The sequence below is a fragment of the Leptonotus elevatus genome, chromosome 1 (genome assembly GCF_054856555.1).
Source record: "Leptonotus elevatus isolate MCC_2025b chromosome 1, RoL_Lele_1.0, whole genome shotgun sequence".
NCBI classification, from domain to species: Eukaryota; Metazoa; Chordata; class Actinopteri; order Syngnathiformes; family Syngnathidae; genus Leptonotus; species Leptonotus elevatus.
Window position 1 is genome coordinate 31,804,617 of NC_141239.1, and position 19,012 is coordinate 31,823,628.

The window sequence follows — 19,012 nt, forward strand, 5'->3', positions numbered from 1 at the left end:
TCATTGTGTACGTTTATTTTGACCAATCATGGTCACGGATAAAACTGTCATTTTAGTGTTCGTCAAAGGGGGTGGGGAAAGCACGAACATATTTACCAGCTAAAAATGCACGGACAGTCTCTCGCTGTTCAACATTCAACAAGGAAATGGTAAGTAATTCTGCAAGAACAATTGCAGCGTCCATTCGTCCATGTTAGGTTTGTTTGTTTGCCCTGCCCCGGCGTCGGCGCTGGCTTCCTGGTTTCGTCACAGATGCATATCACGCCCTGAACTCAATGTCGCTCTGTGATTGGTCGGTTCGGATCGGTTGAAATCAACGGATTCGGTACAATTGTGAGTTCACAAATACCGCGAGAATTCAGCTTGCTAGGAAATTAGGGGCTTAAAACAAGTCCAGTTACCTTGATTCAACTTTTGGCAGAATACCAAGATGACTTCAAATTCCACATCCAGCACGCTGGTTGGAAATGGTTGTTACATTATTTTCAGTTCACTCTGTATTATATATGAAATTCGAAGGCTGACTGATGGGTGGAGGAGATACCTGTATCTTGTAGCAAGTTCCTTTGCCAACAGCAGCCAGTGACACATTTTCTTCATAAAAACCGTTTCTCCTTGTATTGTGACATTTTTATGCTGCCAACTGTTTAAAAAACAGCCCAATTGCAAAACTTGAACTTTATTCGAGGAAATGGACTTTCAAGTGAAATTACAAGTTTTCATACTTATTCCCCATAAAATGTTACTTTTTTGTTTGTTTTGTTTTTTAAATTGTGACTTATAACAAGCGTTAAAAAATGCCAGGAATTTCAAACATCGCATTTATTTCATATCCTTGATATCTACAGGTCCATGTACTAGTACGCCCTTTGACCTTACTACAATTCAGCACACGAGTTGACATCTGCAGCACTACTAGTAGAATTGTATGAGTTCAGTAGTATCCTACTGGTAGTACACAGCTGTCAACAGTTTAGCCTTACTAGTAACAGGTAGTTCTACTAGTATACTAGTTTTGCTACTACGTGTAGTGATGACAAAGAATAGAGACAAAAGGCCATTTGAGTATTCAATAGCCTTGATTTCGAGCTCAAGGTCGATGTACTAGTATATTCTTTGACTTTATAGGACAACTTTGGCATACCATTAGGGCAAGTACATGTTATCAGTGAGGTAAAACAACTTGTGGGCATTTTGGTACTTCTAGTAGCGTTTAGGAGGCTACTATTGTGACACATGCCTACTAGTTGATTTAAATGTTTATTTTGAACATGAAAAGTATTCCAAAAAACAAAAACACGCACATTGGGCCTAGAAGTGATGATAATGCATCACTGCAATTAAGTAGTTAATTAAGTCTAATTGGTCTTAGTCCTGATGACAAAGCATACTGGTACATGGACATTAAACTTCACATCAAGACGATGGAACAAATGCTCAAACGGCTTTCCAGAAAGGCATTTGAGCATTTATTCCATATCCTTGATATGAAGACTACTAGTGCGTAGTTTGGGCCTAAAGGTAACGTGGGCTGCTCCTCCATTCCCAATGGCAACAACAACAAAAGAACACACATCCTAACAACTGTAATTTTGAAAATGCATGTACAGTTTTTTCCCCCTGGCTCTGCGTGTGCATGGTCGGTCTGGATGTGGTTATTTCCAAGTATCGCCATCACAGACAGACATTTCAAGTCTAAATAGAGGAGCATCAGTCCTGTAAAAGGTCCCAAATACTTCCATGTGTGCAGCATGTTAAAGTTGAGCAAAGATCAGATGGCCGGGGCCGAGCGATCGTTGGTGACGGTCGGACGTAGTCGCACGGTGGAAAACGGGTTGCCTCCCCTGGATAACACACAGGAAGGATTAACATGTGAACCGACTAGTCGATAAATCCCCTATTATGTTCTGTAACAGAGAATCAATAGACAATAATACCATCACTTCTGCTTAGATGATGAAACGAGGACAAGTGCCGGTCGAGCGTGAACTTTTTAAGTGGAAAATCAACGGTTAATGTCAATGCTCAGCAGACAATGAGTCGACTTGTGAACAACACTAGACGCCGTTGTCAAGCTGTCATTGATGCTCAAGGGCACATGACGAGTAATTGAGACGTTGAAAGTTTTTGTTGTGGTGTACCCACCATTGTTGTTGTTAACTTTTGTTTCAATAAATTATTTGAGATGAGGAAATCACCAGTGCATGCTTCTACTTAAATGTCTTACTTTCATGATATGATATCACTGTAGCGTGAACTTTTTACATTTTCCACAAATTTCACCTGAAAGTCATTTTTAGTGGAGTTCTTAGTGAACTATCTAGGTCCACTTGTAAAAATTCCCAATATAATTAGGAAATAAGTAAATCCTTTTGAACAACAGTCAATGACTTACGCCAGGTAGGCAGGTGTAGGTCTGGAGATGCCATTGGTCTGGTTTGTCTGTGGAGGGAAACAAAAAAGTCCTTTGAGTCACACGTTACCGAATACTTTTCATGGAACGCCCTTAAAAAGAAAAAGAAAAAAAGTAAGACTTCTTGTGTGGAGAAATACAACATGAGGCAATGAGCGGAATCTTGACTATCTGGAAGTGCAAGTTGCGACCACAAGTCATAATAATAATAATAATAATATGCAACACACAATGTAATCTAAAATACAGCCAGCCACTGTTAAAACTCAGTGACATTTTAAATGGCTTCAAAAGATCTAATGCATCTTAATATAAATATAACAAAACTTTTGAAAATATTCCCATATGCATTATTTTACCATACAAAATGCATATAAAATATGTATAATAATATACCTAAAAAACATGCATCTGTAAATACTATTATACTGAATAAAATAAAACTAATGAAAAGATTCACATTTAAAATAATGTGCCTAACCTTGATTTAGTGTTTTGCTGTTGGGCGGAAGCTTCCCTTTAAATTTGGTCAATTTAATATTTTTTTACAAATTTATAGTTTTTGATTAACCCCCCACCCCTCTCCCTCCCCCAACAAAGTAACTAATATGAAATATTTAAAATATAATTAGGGCTTTAACCAAGCAATGTTTAATTACTCCCCCCCAAAAAACATATTTTTTTAATTTCCTAAAATAATAATGTTTCTGGAAATGTTAAGATTGTGGTACTTGGTAATATAAATACAGTATTTCTGATATGAGAAAAAAAAAAAACACACATACATCAAATGTTGAATTTGGTACTTTTTTGTAGTAGCAGTAGTAGTCGTGGTAGTAGGTTGTTTCAACCAGCAGTCCTCAGTAGTTACCACAAGATGGCAGTCGAGCACAGAGAAACTGCATGCTTGCACAACTTTGGTCCACCGCTATTTACTTCCTAATTTCCTATCTCCATGTATGAATGTTTTCTTTGTACAGTAGACAAAGACAAATATCCTACATTCAGATAGACTTGCATGTCCCACTCCGTTAATTTCAGAATGTCATTCATGTGATTAAAACATAGGAAACGGTACGATTATTCTTTCACATCCAACAATAGAAGGTGATGAACTCTCCAGGGACACACTTTATTGACCTTTGTGGTTATTCTTTCCATTCAGTGCTGATTGTTCTTGATAGCAAACCAGTGAGGTTGCATTGTTTTGGTCCTGGTGACAAGTGCATTCCAGAGAATCCACACGCCTCTCCCAGCCCTCCTTTCTCCTATTCTGACAACGTTCTATTGTGTAATATTCTATTCTGCGTAGATTTTCAATTTTTTTAATTTGTTATTAATGTGTGATGATTGTTGCAGGTGTGTTTTGCTAAACAAAAATAAATAAATAACAGTTCTGGCCAGCATTTGTAATTAACGCACCTAAAACCCACCAAAACAAAACACTTTGTGAAATGGTTTCCTATTGGCAGTATGACACATAAATCATTGCCATTTGTCTGTGTAATTTGCACCCCCTTGCCGAGCTTTCTCCCTCACCTTCAGATGGTCGCTGAGTGGGAATTGAATTCATTAAGAATAAGGGCTTTTGTACAAAACAAAACCTCAGTCAGAGGAAGCGTTATTAAAAGCCCTCAAATATCTAAACCTCAAATGCCCATTGTACGTAATTATATAATTTGTCTGAACCGCTGCAAAATACTTCACTGTACATACTAAATTTAAGAGTTAAGAAAACAAGAAAAGCCCTTGATGAAATAAATGTACGACGGCTTATTAGGGCCACGTAAAAATATGTTTTTTTAGAGGGCGGGGGCAATTTTCCGTGGGAAAAAAATCACAAATTTGCCACTTTATAAACTCGCAAATCTACAAGTTTTTTTCGACAAATTTGCAAGTTTAAAAAGTAGCAAATTTGCCACTTTATAAAGTCGCAAAGTTGCGAGAAACACACGTAGCTTAGCTATAGTCTAATCATGTGAGGATTGGATGGTGGTTAATGGGACACGGTTTATAAAATGAAAAGGCAGGATGGAGACAGATTCATTCTTAAATTAAAATTGTACTCATCATTCACCGCAGCCAGAGCGACAACACTTCCTGATCCCCTATCAGCTGACTAACACTAACCAATCAGATGCTAGCATACTTTAGGTAAATGCAAGTGAATGACGCAGAGCAGCAGATTCGACACATCAACTTAAGATTCTTGTACAAAAAAAACCCCCAAAATGTATGAACGTGTAAATAATAATTCTGGAAACATAATTGTACAAGTAAATATACTTTTTAACAAATTAACTTAAATGCTTGATCGTCCGGGTGTGGACCTTCGCAAAGCGAGGCGTCTTTGTCGCTGGCCAGTGGCCGTACACAACGCTTTAAAGAGCGAATGCTTAACATCATATGGTTAATCTATGCTAAAGCAATTACTATCTCCTTATTTGGAAACCCGGCCAAAAAGTATTGGCACAAATAGTCAAGTAGTACGCTACGTGTATTTCTTGTAAGTTTTTGAGTTTTTTTTCTCGCAAACCTGCCACTTTATAAACGAAAAACAAAAAAACTGCTTTACTGTACATTAAAGCGAGCAATTTCCCACACAGCCAAAGGAGGTTGTGGTTGTGTAAGCTCTGCAGATTGTCACAGTTGGCGTGCATGCATGGAAACATAAAAGCTTAGTCAAGGAGTCGCAGGTGTTCTCAGTAACTGGGCAACAGAGGAAATAACATCGCTGCCTTCGCACATACTACAGTAAACGATGACCGCACCAGCTATAAGAGGGTGTGCACACTTTATCTCAGATGGTTTTCAATTTACTTTTCTTGAAGGCTTTTTTTATTCCAATTGGGTTGTAGTAGTTATTGGTCACATTAATTGTGGATTTTTTTGTGTGGAAATGATCTATATTGCTCTCATTTAAATAAATAAATAAAAATGAGAAAAACCTGGCATTTGAACAGCGGTATGAAGACTTGACAAAGACCCTCTGTGGACGTGACGGATGACAGGCAAAGTGTCAGTTTGCCGATATATTGCACAACAAATGGGAGAGGCGTCCTTTGCTACTGTTGCAAGGGAATTCCCTGTGTACAACTTGCCTGGATTTCTGTTCTAAATGTACAATAAAGTGTACAATAAAATGTTTTTTCTAGGTTTTCGTACTACGTATTTAACATAAAAGTGGATTTTTTAAAAATCGAGTAGAAATATAGCTGCGTCTCTTATACATTAACTTCATAATAATTCATAAAATTGACTTAAAATTAAAAATATGTCCTGTACTGTAAAAAATGAGTGTGATATGGATTTGTGTTGGTAATTTTTCTGCCACTAGATGGCATAATTACATTTATAAGACGTTGGTGACAGCTCAGTGCATTTTTCTTGTCATATGAACTCTTTTACCGCCAAAAACGTTTAATGACGTTTACTAATTTTTTTCTCTCTCAATGGGTAGTGGAAGTTGTTGCGCAGCGCTGCCTAGTCAATGGACTTGTGAAATCACAAACACCCACTAACTATGGCCAGCAGATGGCAGCATTGTATCTCTTTTCAATGTTCTGCCGGTGTATGCAATTGCTGTGAATCACGACTGATATGATGAAATAGAACGTTTTCAAGGATGACGTGAATAATCAAAGCCTTTGTCACATTAAATCAAATTCACATTGCGTCACTAAACACAAAATATTAGTGTCAAAGTCACTGTTGTGCAGAAAATGTATCTTTTCACAAAAAGCTCGTTTTCTCCTTTTCTTTTCAATTTTCGCTCAATGTCACTCAAATTACCTATTTTTAAATGGTGATTACTGAAGAACGGAATAAGGTAGAAACATACTTTTTTTTTCTAATGAAAGAATGGAACGCGATCTTTCATTTGGCATGTTTACGTAGTCAAAGTACACAATATTCTGTTTGCCTTGAAAGATGAGTTCAAATGCTCAAAATCGGCTGGCACTGTCGGGGTTGTTTTTTTTGGACGTGTGGCAGTAAAAGAGTTAAGAGCTATCTAATCTTTAACATGAAGTAACTTGTGAAATTCTGCACATTTTTAAAATGGTAAAATACAACTTCACCCCAGTCTCCTCAAAAATATGCATTATTCTTAAATTTATTACTGCTTAATTTTGACGTGGGCGCGTCGAGACTAGAATTCCCCCACTACAGACTTTACAGGTAAAGGGCGGTCCTTAATCGTGCGTTAAGAAAATGAGTGGCGTTAAAGGAACTTGAAATTAACTCACAATTAACACACTAATTTTGGCACCCCTAGTTTTACCTTTTTTATTTATGGAATTTATTAAAGTGGAATTCTATGCCTCATTTACGTTATGCTGTTATGTTTGTGTTTACAGTATCATTTTCTATTGAACATTGTAGTAAACACATTTTGATATCAATCACGTGTCTATCACAATACATATTGATATTAATTTATGTCCCAGTCCTTGTCTGTCTACCTCAGAAGGCAACAACACAATGTGAGCTAGTGACTGACCGCGTGATGATCAGACGACGACAACGAGGAGACGGAGGAGGGCGTGGGGGAATGCTGCCGGTGATTGTTGACGTTTGTGGACGACGGGTGGTGCGTCTTGACGGCGGCGCGCCTCGAGTTGTTGGCGTAGTCCTCCGGGGGGAGGATCATGGTGGCCTCATCCGTTTCCGTGTCCTGGTGGTGCAGGTTGACCACGCTCCGGCTGCGGTACGGCGCCACCGACACACTGCACACGTAAATTGTACATGTAATCGTCATGAGCAAAATGAAGGTTAATCATTTTGGGGATTTTGTCCATCCATTCCAAGAGTCTCCATCTAGTGCGAGATGATATTTTGTTTTGGGTACGCCAAACTGGGTGAGACAGACACTCTTCCAATGTCGAAAAATAAAAAAATGTATTTGACAAATATTTTTGTCAGTGGCAATAAATGTTTTGATTCCAGTTGAGGAATATAAATGTCAATTGCAATGAATGAGTTACAGTAATTTCTGGACTACAAGCCACTACTTTTTTCACTGCATTAGACCCTGCGGCTAATATAAAGGTGCGGCTTATCCATCAGATCACAAGGGGGCGCACTAGCAAAACAAACCAAGTGAGCCCAAATACAGTAGGAGAGACAGAACGAGAGCGAGACAATTTGCGCCCTCATTATGGAAAAGGAGCGGGAACCCGGTGCGGTAACAATAAAACACCTGCGGCTTACAGTCGGGTGCGCCTTATATGTGTAAAAAAAAAAAAAAAAAAAACTTGAGTATTCCCCAAATTTAGCTAGTGCGGCTTATAGTCAGGTGCGCCTTGTAGTCCAGAAATTACTGTAATTTATTGCCTTTTTGATTCATACTATGAAAGTGTCAGTTTTGTTCTTTTTGGCAATACATGACGTATTTTAATAGCAAGGAACCTTCTAATTTGGACTCTCTGCTGAAAAAGTTTGGGAAAGAAAATGTGGGAGGGGGCTCCAGGAGGAATGCAACTCAGGACGATAAGAATCAAAAGGTTGAATAAGGGGAGAACTCCCGTAAGGGTTCAATAGCTTATCACGCTAATAGGGAAACTAAAGGAAGTTCAGGCAACAATACAGCTTGATTGCAATGTGAAACCTGTTTGTGTGTGTGCGCGCATTAGTTGGAGTCCCCTTACCTGTTGTTGTTCACGAGTGGCTCAGAGAATGCACGGCAGTATGACGAAGGGAACCAGCCCCTCCTGGAAGAAGGGAAAAGATATGACGACATTTCAAGGTCAAAATTTAGTTCACTTATCAAAGTTGTATTGCATTTTAGGTTCGTCCTGAAATTGAACCTGAACGCCCAATATCCCAAAGTTGTACACCACTAAAATAGGTAGTCTGAGGTTACCATGGCAACAACAGATATTGTGTCATATTGTTTTATTGCGGTAAATCAATACTGTATGTATCATTGTTCCTGTTTCACCCGTTAGATTTTTTCCTTATGTGGCGACTGCACCCATCTGTGTGTGTGTGTGTGTGTGTGTGTGTGTGTCAATATTTGCACTAGATGAAATTACACGTTCATGGTAGCCTTTGTTGACTCATAGGGGAGTTTTCCACATGTTCATCATGTCCATCACTATTGTGACCTGATCAGCTTTCCATGGATCAAACTTGCGTGGCCTAGCATCATTCAGTAAAAATGGAAAGGAAAGTCTCCAATTAAATGTTCAGTGTATTTCTACTGCAGTGGGACTGTCAAGATTAGTTTTTCAGTTGTGTTTGCGGGGGTGAGTTGCCCAGTTACATTATCAGAGCTGAAGACAAAGACAAAACCACAATGCCTTAAAGCTAAACCCTGGTCACAAGGTGCACTCTGATCAGCACAATGACACGTCTTTTTCTGTGTTTTTTTTCCTACTGAATTTTTGGCGAATGATTCATGATTCTCAGAGTCAGACCTTGATATATTTTTTTGATATGATATGATGCAATTTTGAAAACCATATAGCTCAGGGAGAAAAAAAAGATAATTTCCTATGATTTGACAATTTTGGAGTAAAATGACTATTTTTGTCTTAATTCTCTAAACTATTGAAAACATATTGTGGTACTGCCTAAATACAAATACTGTGGTGCCTTGAGATATGAGTGACTCAAATTTAAATTATTATTATTATTAATTTATTATTATTATTATTATTTGTGCTTTGACTTGACAGTAAAGACTTGTAGTTTGGATGATAGTGGACAGTTATTCAACAAATAGCCATATGGAGTTTACATTTACAGTTATACTAAACATAAAGACAATTACACGTTTATTTATCCAAACCACATGGGAGTTTTGACAAGCTCCAATTTACATACGCAATCTGTATGTATCATGTATGGGCCAGGTGGTTAAGGTGCAAAACCAGAAGGAGTGGCATAATGTCCACTGGATCGAAGCAAGAATGTGGCAAAAACGGTTTCATTCTTAACACTCTATTTAAGAGTGGTTTGTGAGACACGAGAGAACCAGGACTATTTTTGTGCTTTCGTCCAGTCATTGTGTTCAGCAATCCAAGCAAAGGCTAGAAGTCAATAGCATAAGACTCACTTTCCGTTCTTCTCCATTTCACCATACATCCACCCATCTTTCTCTTCAGGTATGAGCAGGAAGATGACGTCTCCCTCGTCAAAGCTGAGCAGGGTGTTGTTGTTGCCGGCGGTATGAGGGAAGATGGTGCGAACCCGCGGCCTTTTCACCACGTTGTTGAGACCCGTGGCCACAGACACGGACCTGGCCAGATTGTTCTCCCCGTTGCTCTCGGGGTCTGGTGGCAGGAAAGAAATTGAAGGATGTTAAAAGGGATGTGTTTGAAAAAGCAAGCTCTCCACTAGCTTGTTTGTATACCTGTGTTGTTGTTGCTAGTCCTGGGTACGCTAGGAGTTTTGCTGTCTGGAGTGAACATGTTCACTAGTGGGCTGACATGAGCTTTCTGAGATGGAGCTGGTGGAGCTGAGATGTTCTGTCACACACATACACGCAGTGATGCTAATGTTAGCATGCAAATTAGCACTTAGTCGGAATTAGTTGTATTATTAGATGCCCATTCGATGACATCATACTTAATTAATTAATTAATTAATTAACACCATTGTTGAGACATTCACTGAACTTGTTCTGTCCTTCCACAGGGCGCACATCAAAAATATATATTTTTCTTTTCATGGACATCCACATGTGTTGGGTGACCCCAACATACCAAACTGCGTCGCGAGGGTGTGGGAGAGGGCAGCGGTGTTATGGAGATGGGGGTACGTAGTCCCTCGATCATGGTCATGATGCTTTCGGGCATGTCTGTGGCGTCGTTGCACTGGTCCTGCCAGCTGGTCAGCTTCTCCATTAGGATGTCTCTTGCCTGACCAGACCAACAAACAAAATCTTGTAATTGCATAACTCTCATTTCATCAGTATGGTAACTAATTGTTATATACGGAAGAGGATTAGGGCCAGTGAAGAAAAAAAAAGGGGTTGGCAGGATTCTCACTTTATTCTCACTTTAATCACAGAATTCTGACTTTAAAGTGAGGATTCTCACTTTAAAGTCATTTTAACTGACTTTAATCACAAAATTCTGACTTTAAAGTGAGAATTCTGACTTTAATCACAGAATTCTGACTTTAATCACAGAATTCTGACTTTAAAGTGAGAATTCTGACTTTAAGTCAGAATTCTCACTTTAAAGTGAGAATTGACTTTAATCACAAAATAAAATTCTCACTTTAAAGTGAGAATTCTCACTTTAAATCACAGAATTCTCACTTTAATCTCAGAATTCTGATTTAAAAGTGAGAATTCTGACTTTGTGACATAGAGCTTTAAATCTGAGATTAAAGTGAGAATTCTGACTTTAATCACACAATTCTGACTTCAAAGTGAGAATTCTGACTTTAATCACACAATTCTGACTTTAAAGTGAGAATTCTGACTTTAATCACAGAATTCTGACTTTAAAGTGAGAATTCTGACTTTAAGTCAGAATGCTGACTTTAAAGTGAGAATTGACTTTAATCACAAAATAAAATTCTCACTTTAAAGTGAGAATTCTCACTTTAAATCACAGAATTCTCACTTTAATCTCAGAATTCTGATTTAAAAGTGAGAATTCTGACTTTGTGACATAGAGCTTTAATTCTGAGATTAAAGTGAGAATTCTGACTTTAATCACACAATTCTGACTTCAAAGTGAGAATTCTGACTTTAATCACACAATTCTGACTTTAAAGTGAGAATTCTCACTTTGTGACAGAGCTATGAATTGTGAGTGAGAAAGTCAGTATTCTGAGAATAAAGTGAGAATTCTCACTTTAAAATCAGAATTCTGATTTTAAACTCAGAATGCTGCGAAAGTCTGAATCCTGCCAATCTTTTTTTATTTATTTTTTCTTCTTTGGGAGCTTTTCAGAATCACTAATAATCTAATAATGTGACAAAAACATTTAACTAAAAGCATCACATCACCAGAGATGCTGAATATTAAATGTATTAATATGCTGAATGCTACAGATGTTGTTTTGCTATAGTTGAAGGTGGCTGCAAGTAAGCAAGTTATGCTCTGACCAACCAATCAGAGGACGGGAAAATGCTGATGTCATTTGGGCCGGCGCTCTGGCTCTCCCATTAATGATATATCGGTAGTTACATGGGCCACTACTGATTCTCAATGCCCTGGGCAGATTAGAATAACTTGACAACACAGATGCCGATATCTGATTGTACAAAAAAATCTAACATCCATACACAAGTATTGGAAGTAGTATAGCCAAGAGAAACACTACGAAAAAAAGAGAACAGACCACTGAGAAATAATTTTATGTAAGAAAAAGACAAATAATTATAATTTTTGTTGCAATGTAGGTCAGTGGCTCTGTTTTTGTCTTGTCTTTCAAACGTAATGAGTTTGGACTTGTCTGTCATTTAGCATCCACTAAGACAAGCTTCGACAGTGACATACTCAGTCATGCGAAAGCATCCAAACTGTAACCTAAAAAAATGGCAGGTGTGTTGCGCAACCTTGTCATGAAACGATGCGATCTGATAGGAAAACATGCAGTGTTTGTCCACCAGGAAACAGAAGCGTCTCTTCTCCTCCAGTAGAGCCTCTTTGCAGCCGTCCGCAATAAACAGCTGCATGTCCATTTGCCGGTTTGTCAGCGTCTCCACGCACTGAGGACACACACACACACACACGCATTTATAGGTGTGTTTTACACACAAGTGCTTCACAATCATAGGGGTTATCAGTCTTGAGCAAAAGACAGCTTGTGTTATCCACCAGCTTAATGGGAATTGATCCTGACGTTGCCTTATCTTGCTGTCCATATGCTTTACAGCCGTATAGTCGCGGTTGCCGCTCAGCTAACCTCTCATGATGAAGTGATTTGAAATGAGTGAGGTTTCTTTTTCAACTTTCTAATCACACCCAGGCAGTGGATCGCAGAGACAAGAGTGCAGTTTTTGACAAAAAGGTCTCGTGAAAGGACGGACAAAAGGGGCAGACACATCCTGTGTGTTATCTACAAAAGCAGACGACAAAGTCGTGTCGGCGCGTGTGTGTATATATATATATATATATACAACCCCTTTGAAAAGTAACATTTTAAACAATATCTCAATGAACACAAAAACAATTTCCAAAATGTTGGCAAGACTTCTTCCACCTTTCTCATTGGAAGACACAGCTGTCGAGTTGTTAACATCCCTGAACAACCTTGACGTCTCTATCAGATGGTTGCAGTTCCATCTTTAAAATTGTTTTTTACCACTTTTGCTACAGTATTCTGACAAATAAGTAAAGCTTTGCTGATCTTCTTGTAGCCATCACCTTTGTTGTGCAAAGAAATTATTTTCTTTCTCAGGTCCTGTGACATTTCTCTTCCGTGTGGGGGCCATTGCTAACAGCATGAAATGGGAAAGTGTTTTCTTTAAGTAACACCCATTTATAGTCAACAGTCTGCTTGACACCTGTGCAATGAATAATTAGACTCAGCTGTAGACGTTTGTAGTCTAAAATTTGAGCTTTTTGGGCTTTGCTCCAGAGACTTTCAGTGGGGTGTACTCATTTTTGCATCACTCAAATTTGAATGAAATCGAAAATTCTGTTCTCTAATGTATATTATTAACCTTACTTTCATGTTATAAGTTAAACAGATGTTATACAAATTTAGTCTTGTCAATATTTTGAAAATTGTTTTTGATTTCATTGATATATTGTTAAAGTGTTATTTTTCGTAGGGGGTGTACTCATTTATGCTGAGCACTATATATATATATATATATATATATATATATATATATATCTTGGAGCAGCATGTTTGTTTCACCTACTTGTGCATTTTTTTCCCTATGGCATAAACAGAATCAATTACCCCCCACCCACCACCAAAAAAACTGGCCATGCGTACAGATAGCAAAAGTTATTTGGTTGGTGACACAATCAGGTCCATATATTCCATTTAGTGTTGTTTTGATACCGTTTTTTTGGCCCCGGATACCGATTTTGATACCGAGTTTTGCAGTATCGGCCGATGCTGATACGGATACCGTACCGATACCACATCGTTTGAAAAAAAGAAGTTTTATTTTAGTTTATTGTAATTCTAAAGCTGCCCTGCCATTGGTTCAGAGCATTCAAGGGCCAATAGGATATATTGGCTCAGCATGCAGTCACACATCAGTGAATGTTGTGCACGAGCAGGACACATGTTGCCGCATTCAAAGTCCTCTATTAGCATCAGAGATAATGGATTGGGATCTCTCCCAATACCAATATCAGAACAACACTAATTCAAACAGAGTATGTCCTCTTCTACAGCCATTTTCTCCACTTATCATACCATGCACATTTAAAAACAATTCTCATGTGCACGTCAGATAAAAACTCGCTCAGCGGTTTATCATATGCATGAGAACATTTTCGGGTGTTCACGAGATATTTCTCATGCGCACACGAAAAACTTCCTGCTGCTATCCAGAAACACATTTTCATTTTGGTCAATGAATCAATGTGAAACAACAGAAGAGGTGTTGGCTCAAACAATGGTGCCCTGTATGCTATTTTATTACAAGGAAGTCCTTACATGATCCTGTCAATCTAGAGCTGTTACACTCGGAGCATCCATGTTAACAAATGTCAACTGAACTAATAATAAACAATGTACTACTACTGCTAATATGAATAAAAAGCAACAATGCTGGCGACATGACCGGCTGCCCATGAATCTGCCGTTTCCTGTAATCTCACCCAGAGAGACAATTAATGCAGTCAAGTAACACATCAGACATGTCATTTGGTGGGAAGCCTCGTTTTACTATTTGTCAATTAAGATGTCAGGCAATTAAAAAAGCTGACTGGAATTTTACAACTGCCGCTGTACATTACTGTCCAATGTGTTTTTCTAATAATAAAAAGGTGCATTTTTGTTACATAGCAATATCCCATGTGTGTAATGTAATATTTTACACATAACAACCTTATTTTCTCACCAGTTATGTTTTAGGTCCCCTAATTGTTCTAATGAGAGGACCCCTGCCTTATACTTTATACCAGCAAATATAAATTCAAATGAACTGCATAACAACACAGGCAGAGATAACAAATCAACTGGTGGGTGGCATATTTCCCACTAACAAGTGGAAGAGGAAAAAAGAAAAAAGAGGAGTGTGAATTTCTGAAAACCTCTCGATCATACATAAACAACAGAAACAAAACTTTTTCACTTTTCACCCCGTGGGCGCTACAACAAGCCTGTTGCTATGGACGACCTGTGTTTTAAGTGAGGCGAGATCCATCTTTATTCAGACAGAAACTTGGATAAATAATATCCCTAGTCAATGACAAATTAAAGTGCATTTGGATCAAGTTTGTGCAAGTTTGACTTCATTCTATTTGTGTCACTTGGGTTGTTCAACCCATCAGTAGCGCCAAGTGTATTGTCAGAATACATAAAACCCTCAAAGATTCACAAAGACACACGTAGCCTGCCTCGATCGATGCTAAGCGCTGGACTTTTCCAAATATATGGAGCACATCACTCCCACTGCAACTGTACTACGCGCTTATTCTGAAAGACAAAGCACATCACTTCCGGTAGCGGAAGTAGCTAACTGTCGCTAATAAACATCTCGTAAAACACTCAAATCACACACTGCGGTATTACAAGTAATAGCTACTGCAAACAAGGCACTAACAGTACTGTCGTTACTCTCTCAGTAAGGAATACAAATTTCTAATCCGGTATACATCCTACTGACTTAGTTCCAAGGGGTCACTTCGTGAACCCGCACACAAAATACATTTTTTCACCCCGATCCACAATTCCTTCTGGACGGGATTATAGGACACACTCTTTGCATGAGCAATGTTTGTCAGTGTGTAGGCAAGATATTTTTTCGGTACAACATGTATTATGTACCTTTTGTCCCTAAATTTCGCCACACTTGCTGATGTGGTTTATTATATCTTGGCAAATAGGAATAGACCTGTGAGTGTGTGTGTGGCGTGTGCTTTTGTCTTTGCTACATTGTGGGGCCCATATTCGTGTGTTTTTCCAGGTTTAACTACCATTGTGGGGAACGACTTGAAATTGTGGGGACATTTTAGTGGTCCCCACAAGTTCAGTCAAGATTTCGTTTTAGAGTGTAGGTTTGAATTGGGTTATGGTTGAAGTTAGGGTAAGGAATAGGGGTAGGCAATCATTTTGGATGGTTGGGGTTAGGGGCAGGGGCTAGGAAATGCATCATGTCAATGAGATGTCCCCACGATGATACAAAGACAATTGTGTGCGTGTGGTCTTGTTTTTGTTACATCGTGGGGCCAACATTTCGGGATTTCACAGAGTTGTGGGGCCCACCCGTCCATGTGGGGCCATTTTGCTGGGCAACACAAGTTCAGACCTCTTTTTGAGGGTCAAGACTTGGTTTTAGAGTTGAGGTTTGAATTGGGTTATGGTTGAGGTTAGGGTAAGGAATGGAGGTAGGCAATCAGTTTTGATGGTTGGGGTTAGGGGAAGGGGCTAGGAAATGCATCAAGTCAATGAGTCCCCACGATGATACAAAGACAAGTGTGTGTGTGTGTGGGGGGGGGGTGTGTGAGTGTGTGTTTGTGCGTGTCGCGAGTGAGGTCACATTGACAAATGTGTCAGGTTTCTAAAGGTGTGTCTGCATCCGTCTCACCTCGCTCTCTTTGTTTTCATACTTGGTGGCGTTCTTGCCTTGGCTCTTTCTGCGGAGCTTTTTCAGGTCTGCCTGGGATTTCTCCAGTGAGTCCTGCTTCATCTTGTGCTCCATCTGGTACCTTTTAAATGTGGCCTGCAGAGATGACCAAAGATTCACAGTGGCAGAAGCTTGTTAGACAGTAGCAATCATGCACAAGCTTGCCATGTCAAGGGTGTTTTTGCAATTTCTAGGCAGTGTTGTTTGGATAGATTGGTGAGAATTAATCTGCACTAGATTTACTGTTGGGGGTTTTAACGCTAAAACTAAAAGCGATCTGCAGAAATGAACTGTAGCCACTTAAGGGGTACCGCAACATAAACTAAGCAAATTGTTTCATGTTGAAGCAATTACAGCATGCATTAACAACCACAATTAAAGTAAGTAATTAACACAATGACTCAAATGTCTACTGGAGTTGCCAAACACAAACTATTCACTGTCAGGGTTATAGAGTAAATCAAACTGTAATGTCAGTTGTTACGTTTTGTGGAGCTTTTGTGTAGTTATCTTCTCTCCTCACTGTAGACACAAAAATGACTTGAACATAACTTGAATACGTTTTATGAGTAAATATTGCATCTGCCCTACTAATCTTCTTGGGAAGACTTGCTGACATTTTTAGCATTTACCAAGTTTTAGGCACACAAACAGTGTCAAACATCTCTTCAAATTAATCCCCACACAGTTGAGTCAAACGGTGAGATCTATTATGGCCAAAAAACAAACCCCTTTATTTTTTTATTTTATATTCACCCACATCACCAATGTTATGGGATGTCATAATTCTTCATCTTCAAGTCAAGGGACATTGATGTGACTCCATGCAGAATTTATTGCACTTTAGCCTACCTATGCAGGAGGTAAAAACAATTCTAGTTAAGAAATTCAAACACAAAAGGCGTAATTTTTCGTATGTTTTAATACAAATATTTTATTTCTGATAAAAGCTATTTTTTATGGAATGGACTTCTATTTATGTAGCGCTTTTTAATTTTTTTAAAATCTTTTATTAATTTTTTTGCCCTAAAGCACTTTACATAGCCTCGCATTCACCCATTCACACACCAGTGTTGTTGCCACATCCACTGGAAGCAAATCAGGTTTCAGTGTCTTGCACAAGGACACTTTGACATGGTCACCAGGGGTGAGGATCGCACCCACAACCTCACAGATGAGAAATTACGACTACCACTGAGCCACGTCACCCCTATTTTTTATATCTTAAGTATTCTAAGATAATGCAAATTGAGAAATTAGAGGCTAACTTGGGGGGGGGGGGATAAACTGTACTTCAACACTGTCGACTTGAATGGCTGATAACTAACACTAATGTCACAAATAATGTTCATGATATCATCTCTCTTGGACTGTTTCACGCAATTAATCATGCACAACAATCTGGTTCCAAGTTTTAATATTTTATGCTGACTTTCATGCATAATCGAAACAATATTAGCAATGATTTAACGAGAAATCACTGGCACATGCATATTTGTTATCACTGCTAACATAAATATGTGTTGGCCCTTGATTAGCTTTAAAGAACATGATGCTACCTGCAGTATGACACTTGTTGGTTTCGGAAATAAAACCTTTTTTTTCCCCCCCAAACAATTTTAAGTAGGAGTTTTTTGGTGTTGCAGAGTTAAGAAACCACATGGAACAACGGGCTGCTAACATATGTTGATCAATTTTGGGTTACATTTTGGCTACCAACAATTGATGTAATATATTGCATCCACACTCCAAAGTACAACTCACAGTCATGTATTTCACATCCATGTCCGTCTTCCTCTCCAGCTCTGTTATGATCTCCCTGTGGTACCTCTTAAACTTCAGGTTGAGATGAGGGTTGGTGGAAGAGGAGAGAAGAAGACACATGATGGGAAGATGGAGCATTGGTTATTGACTGTTCAATAAGAGAAATACTTTTAGATTCAATTGGTACATGTGTGTGGGGGTGTGCGCTGGGTTCGAGGTTGCCCTTATGAATGAGTCAGAAACAAAGCGTGAGAATGCCCACAGACTTCTCCCGCTTCCTCTTCAGATGCGAATCGCGCTCATTAGTGCGAGGGTGGCGAAGCCTGCAGCGTCCAAGTGGAGCATTTTAGTCCAAGCAGAAACTACCGCCCAGCCGCCATTGATGACCATTGGTTGTCCCCCGTCAAATTCGATAACGTGAATTGATGCTGTGACGCGGAGTCCATTAACAAGTCAGCCCACCCACTCTTGCTTTGAACAACAGTGCCTCAGAGGAAGTCCTGGCAACTTTTGGCCCGTGGTCCATATTTAATGAGCATGAACCAAGTAAGGATTGGATGAGGGAAAACACTGTTAAGATCCTCCTTCTTCTGTTGTTTGTCCACAGCTTGTCCCCAACTCATGCTTTCAATGCATGTTTCTGCGTTTCAATGACAGACAGTCGGCGTCACTTAGGACAAGTAGCAGCTCATGCAGGTCAATGGGACTCACTGTAAAGACCAAGACCTGATTGTCACAGAGAGTCAGTTGCTTCACAGGTACTCATGTATTGTAAATCTTTTCTTTGCCTTCTCCTCCTCACCCTAATAGTCAGCTTCTGCCCTGCAGGGGGGTGGAAGGAGCCCCAACAGGTTGGGGCAATGACTAAGAGACAGTCACTGGTGTTTTAGTGTTGTTTGGAAATAAACGGAACACTTGGCAGAGTTCGATTGCCGGATGAAACATTCTGGGATGAGGTAACGGGGTATGAAAAAAACAACTTGTACTCACATTGTCCTCCCACTCGAAAAAAACTTTCCTGTGGACTTCCGAGATTCCCATTAGCACCATTCCTGCCCAGGATAGACCAAAAATGAATGAAGGAATGAATGCAATGCTTCAAGAATTAGCAGATA

At 39.1% G+C, this 19,012-nt stretch overlaps 1 protein-coding gene across 5 annotated transcripts in view; it reads right to left on the minus strand.

The window, feature by feature from the left end:
* Positions 1–663: 663 nt before the first annotated feature.
* Positions 664–19,012, minus strand: part of baiap2l1b (BAR/IMD domain containing adaptor protein 2 like 1b) — a 36,073-nt gene continuing 17,724 nt past the window's right edge. For all 5 annotated transcript variants that reach the window (XM_086092348.1, XM_086092366.1, XM_086092358.1 and 2 more), the window contains 11 exons: positions 18,888–18,949; positions 17,898–17,969; positions 16,095–16,229; positions 11,934–12,086; positions 10,123–10,278; positions 9,771–9,885; positions 9,474–9,690; positions 8,062–8,124; positions 6,915–7,140; positions 2,396–2,442; positions 664–1,844 (listed from right to left, as the gene is read on the minus strand). In XM_086092348.1, coding sequence (XP_085948474.1) covers positions 1,772–1,844; positions 2,396–2,442; positions 6,915–7,140; positions 8,062–8,124; positions 9,474–9,690; positions 9,771–9,885; positions 10,123–10,278; positions 11,934–12,086; positions 16,095–16,229; positions 17,898–17,969; positions 18,888–18,949 — 1,319 coding nt within the window. In that variant the 3' untranslated portion in view covers positions 664–1,771. The remainder of the gene's footprint in view (positions 1,845–2,395; positions 2,443–6,914; positions 7,141–8,061; positions 8,125–9,473; positions 9,691–9,770; positions 9,886–10,122; positions 10,279–11,933; positions 12,087–16,094; positions 16,230–17,897; positions 17,970–18,887; positions 18,950–19,012) is intronic.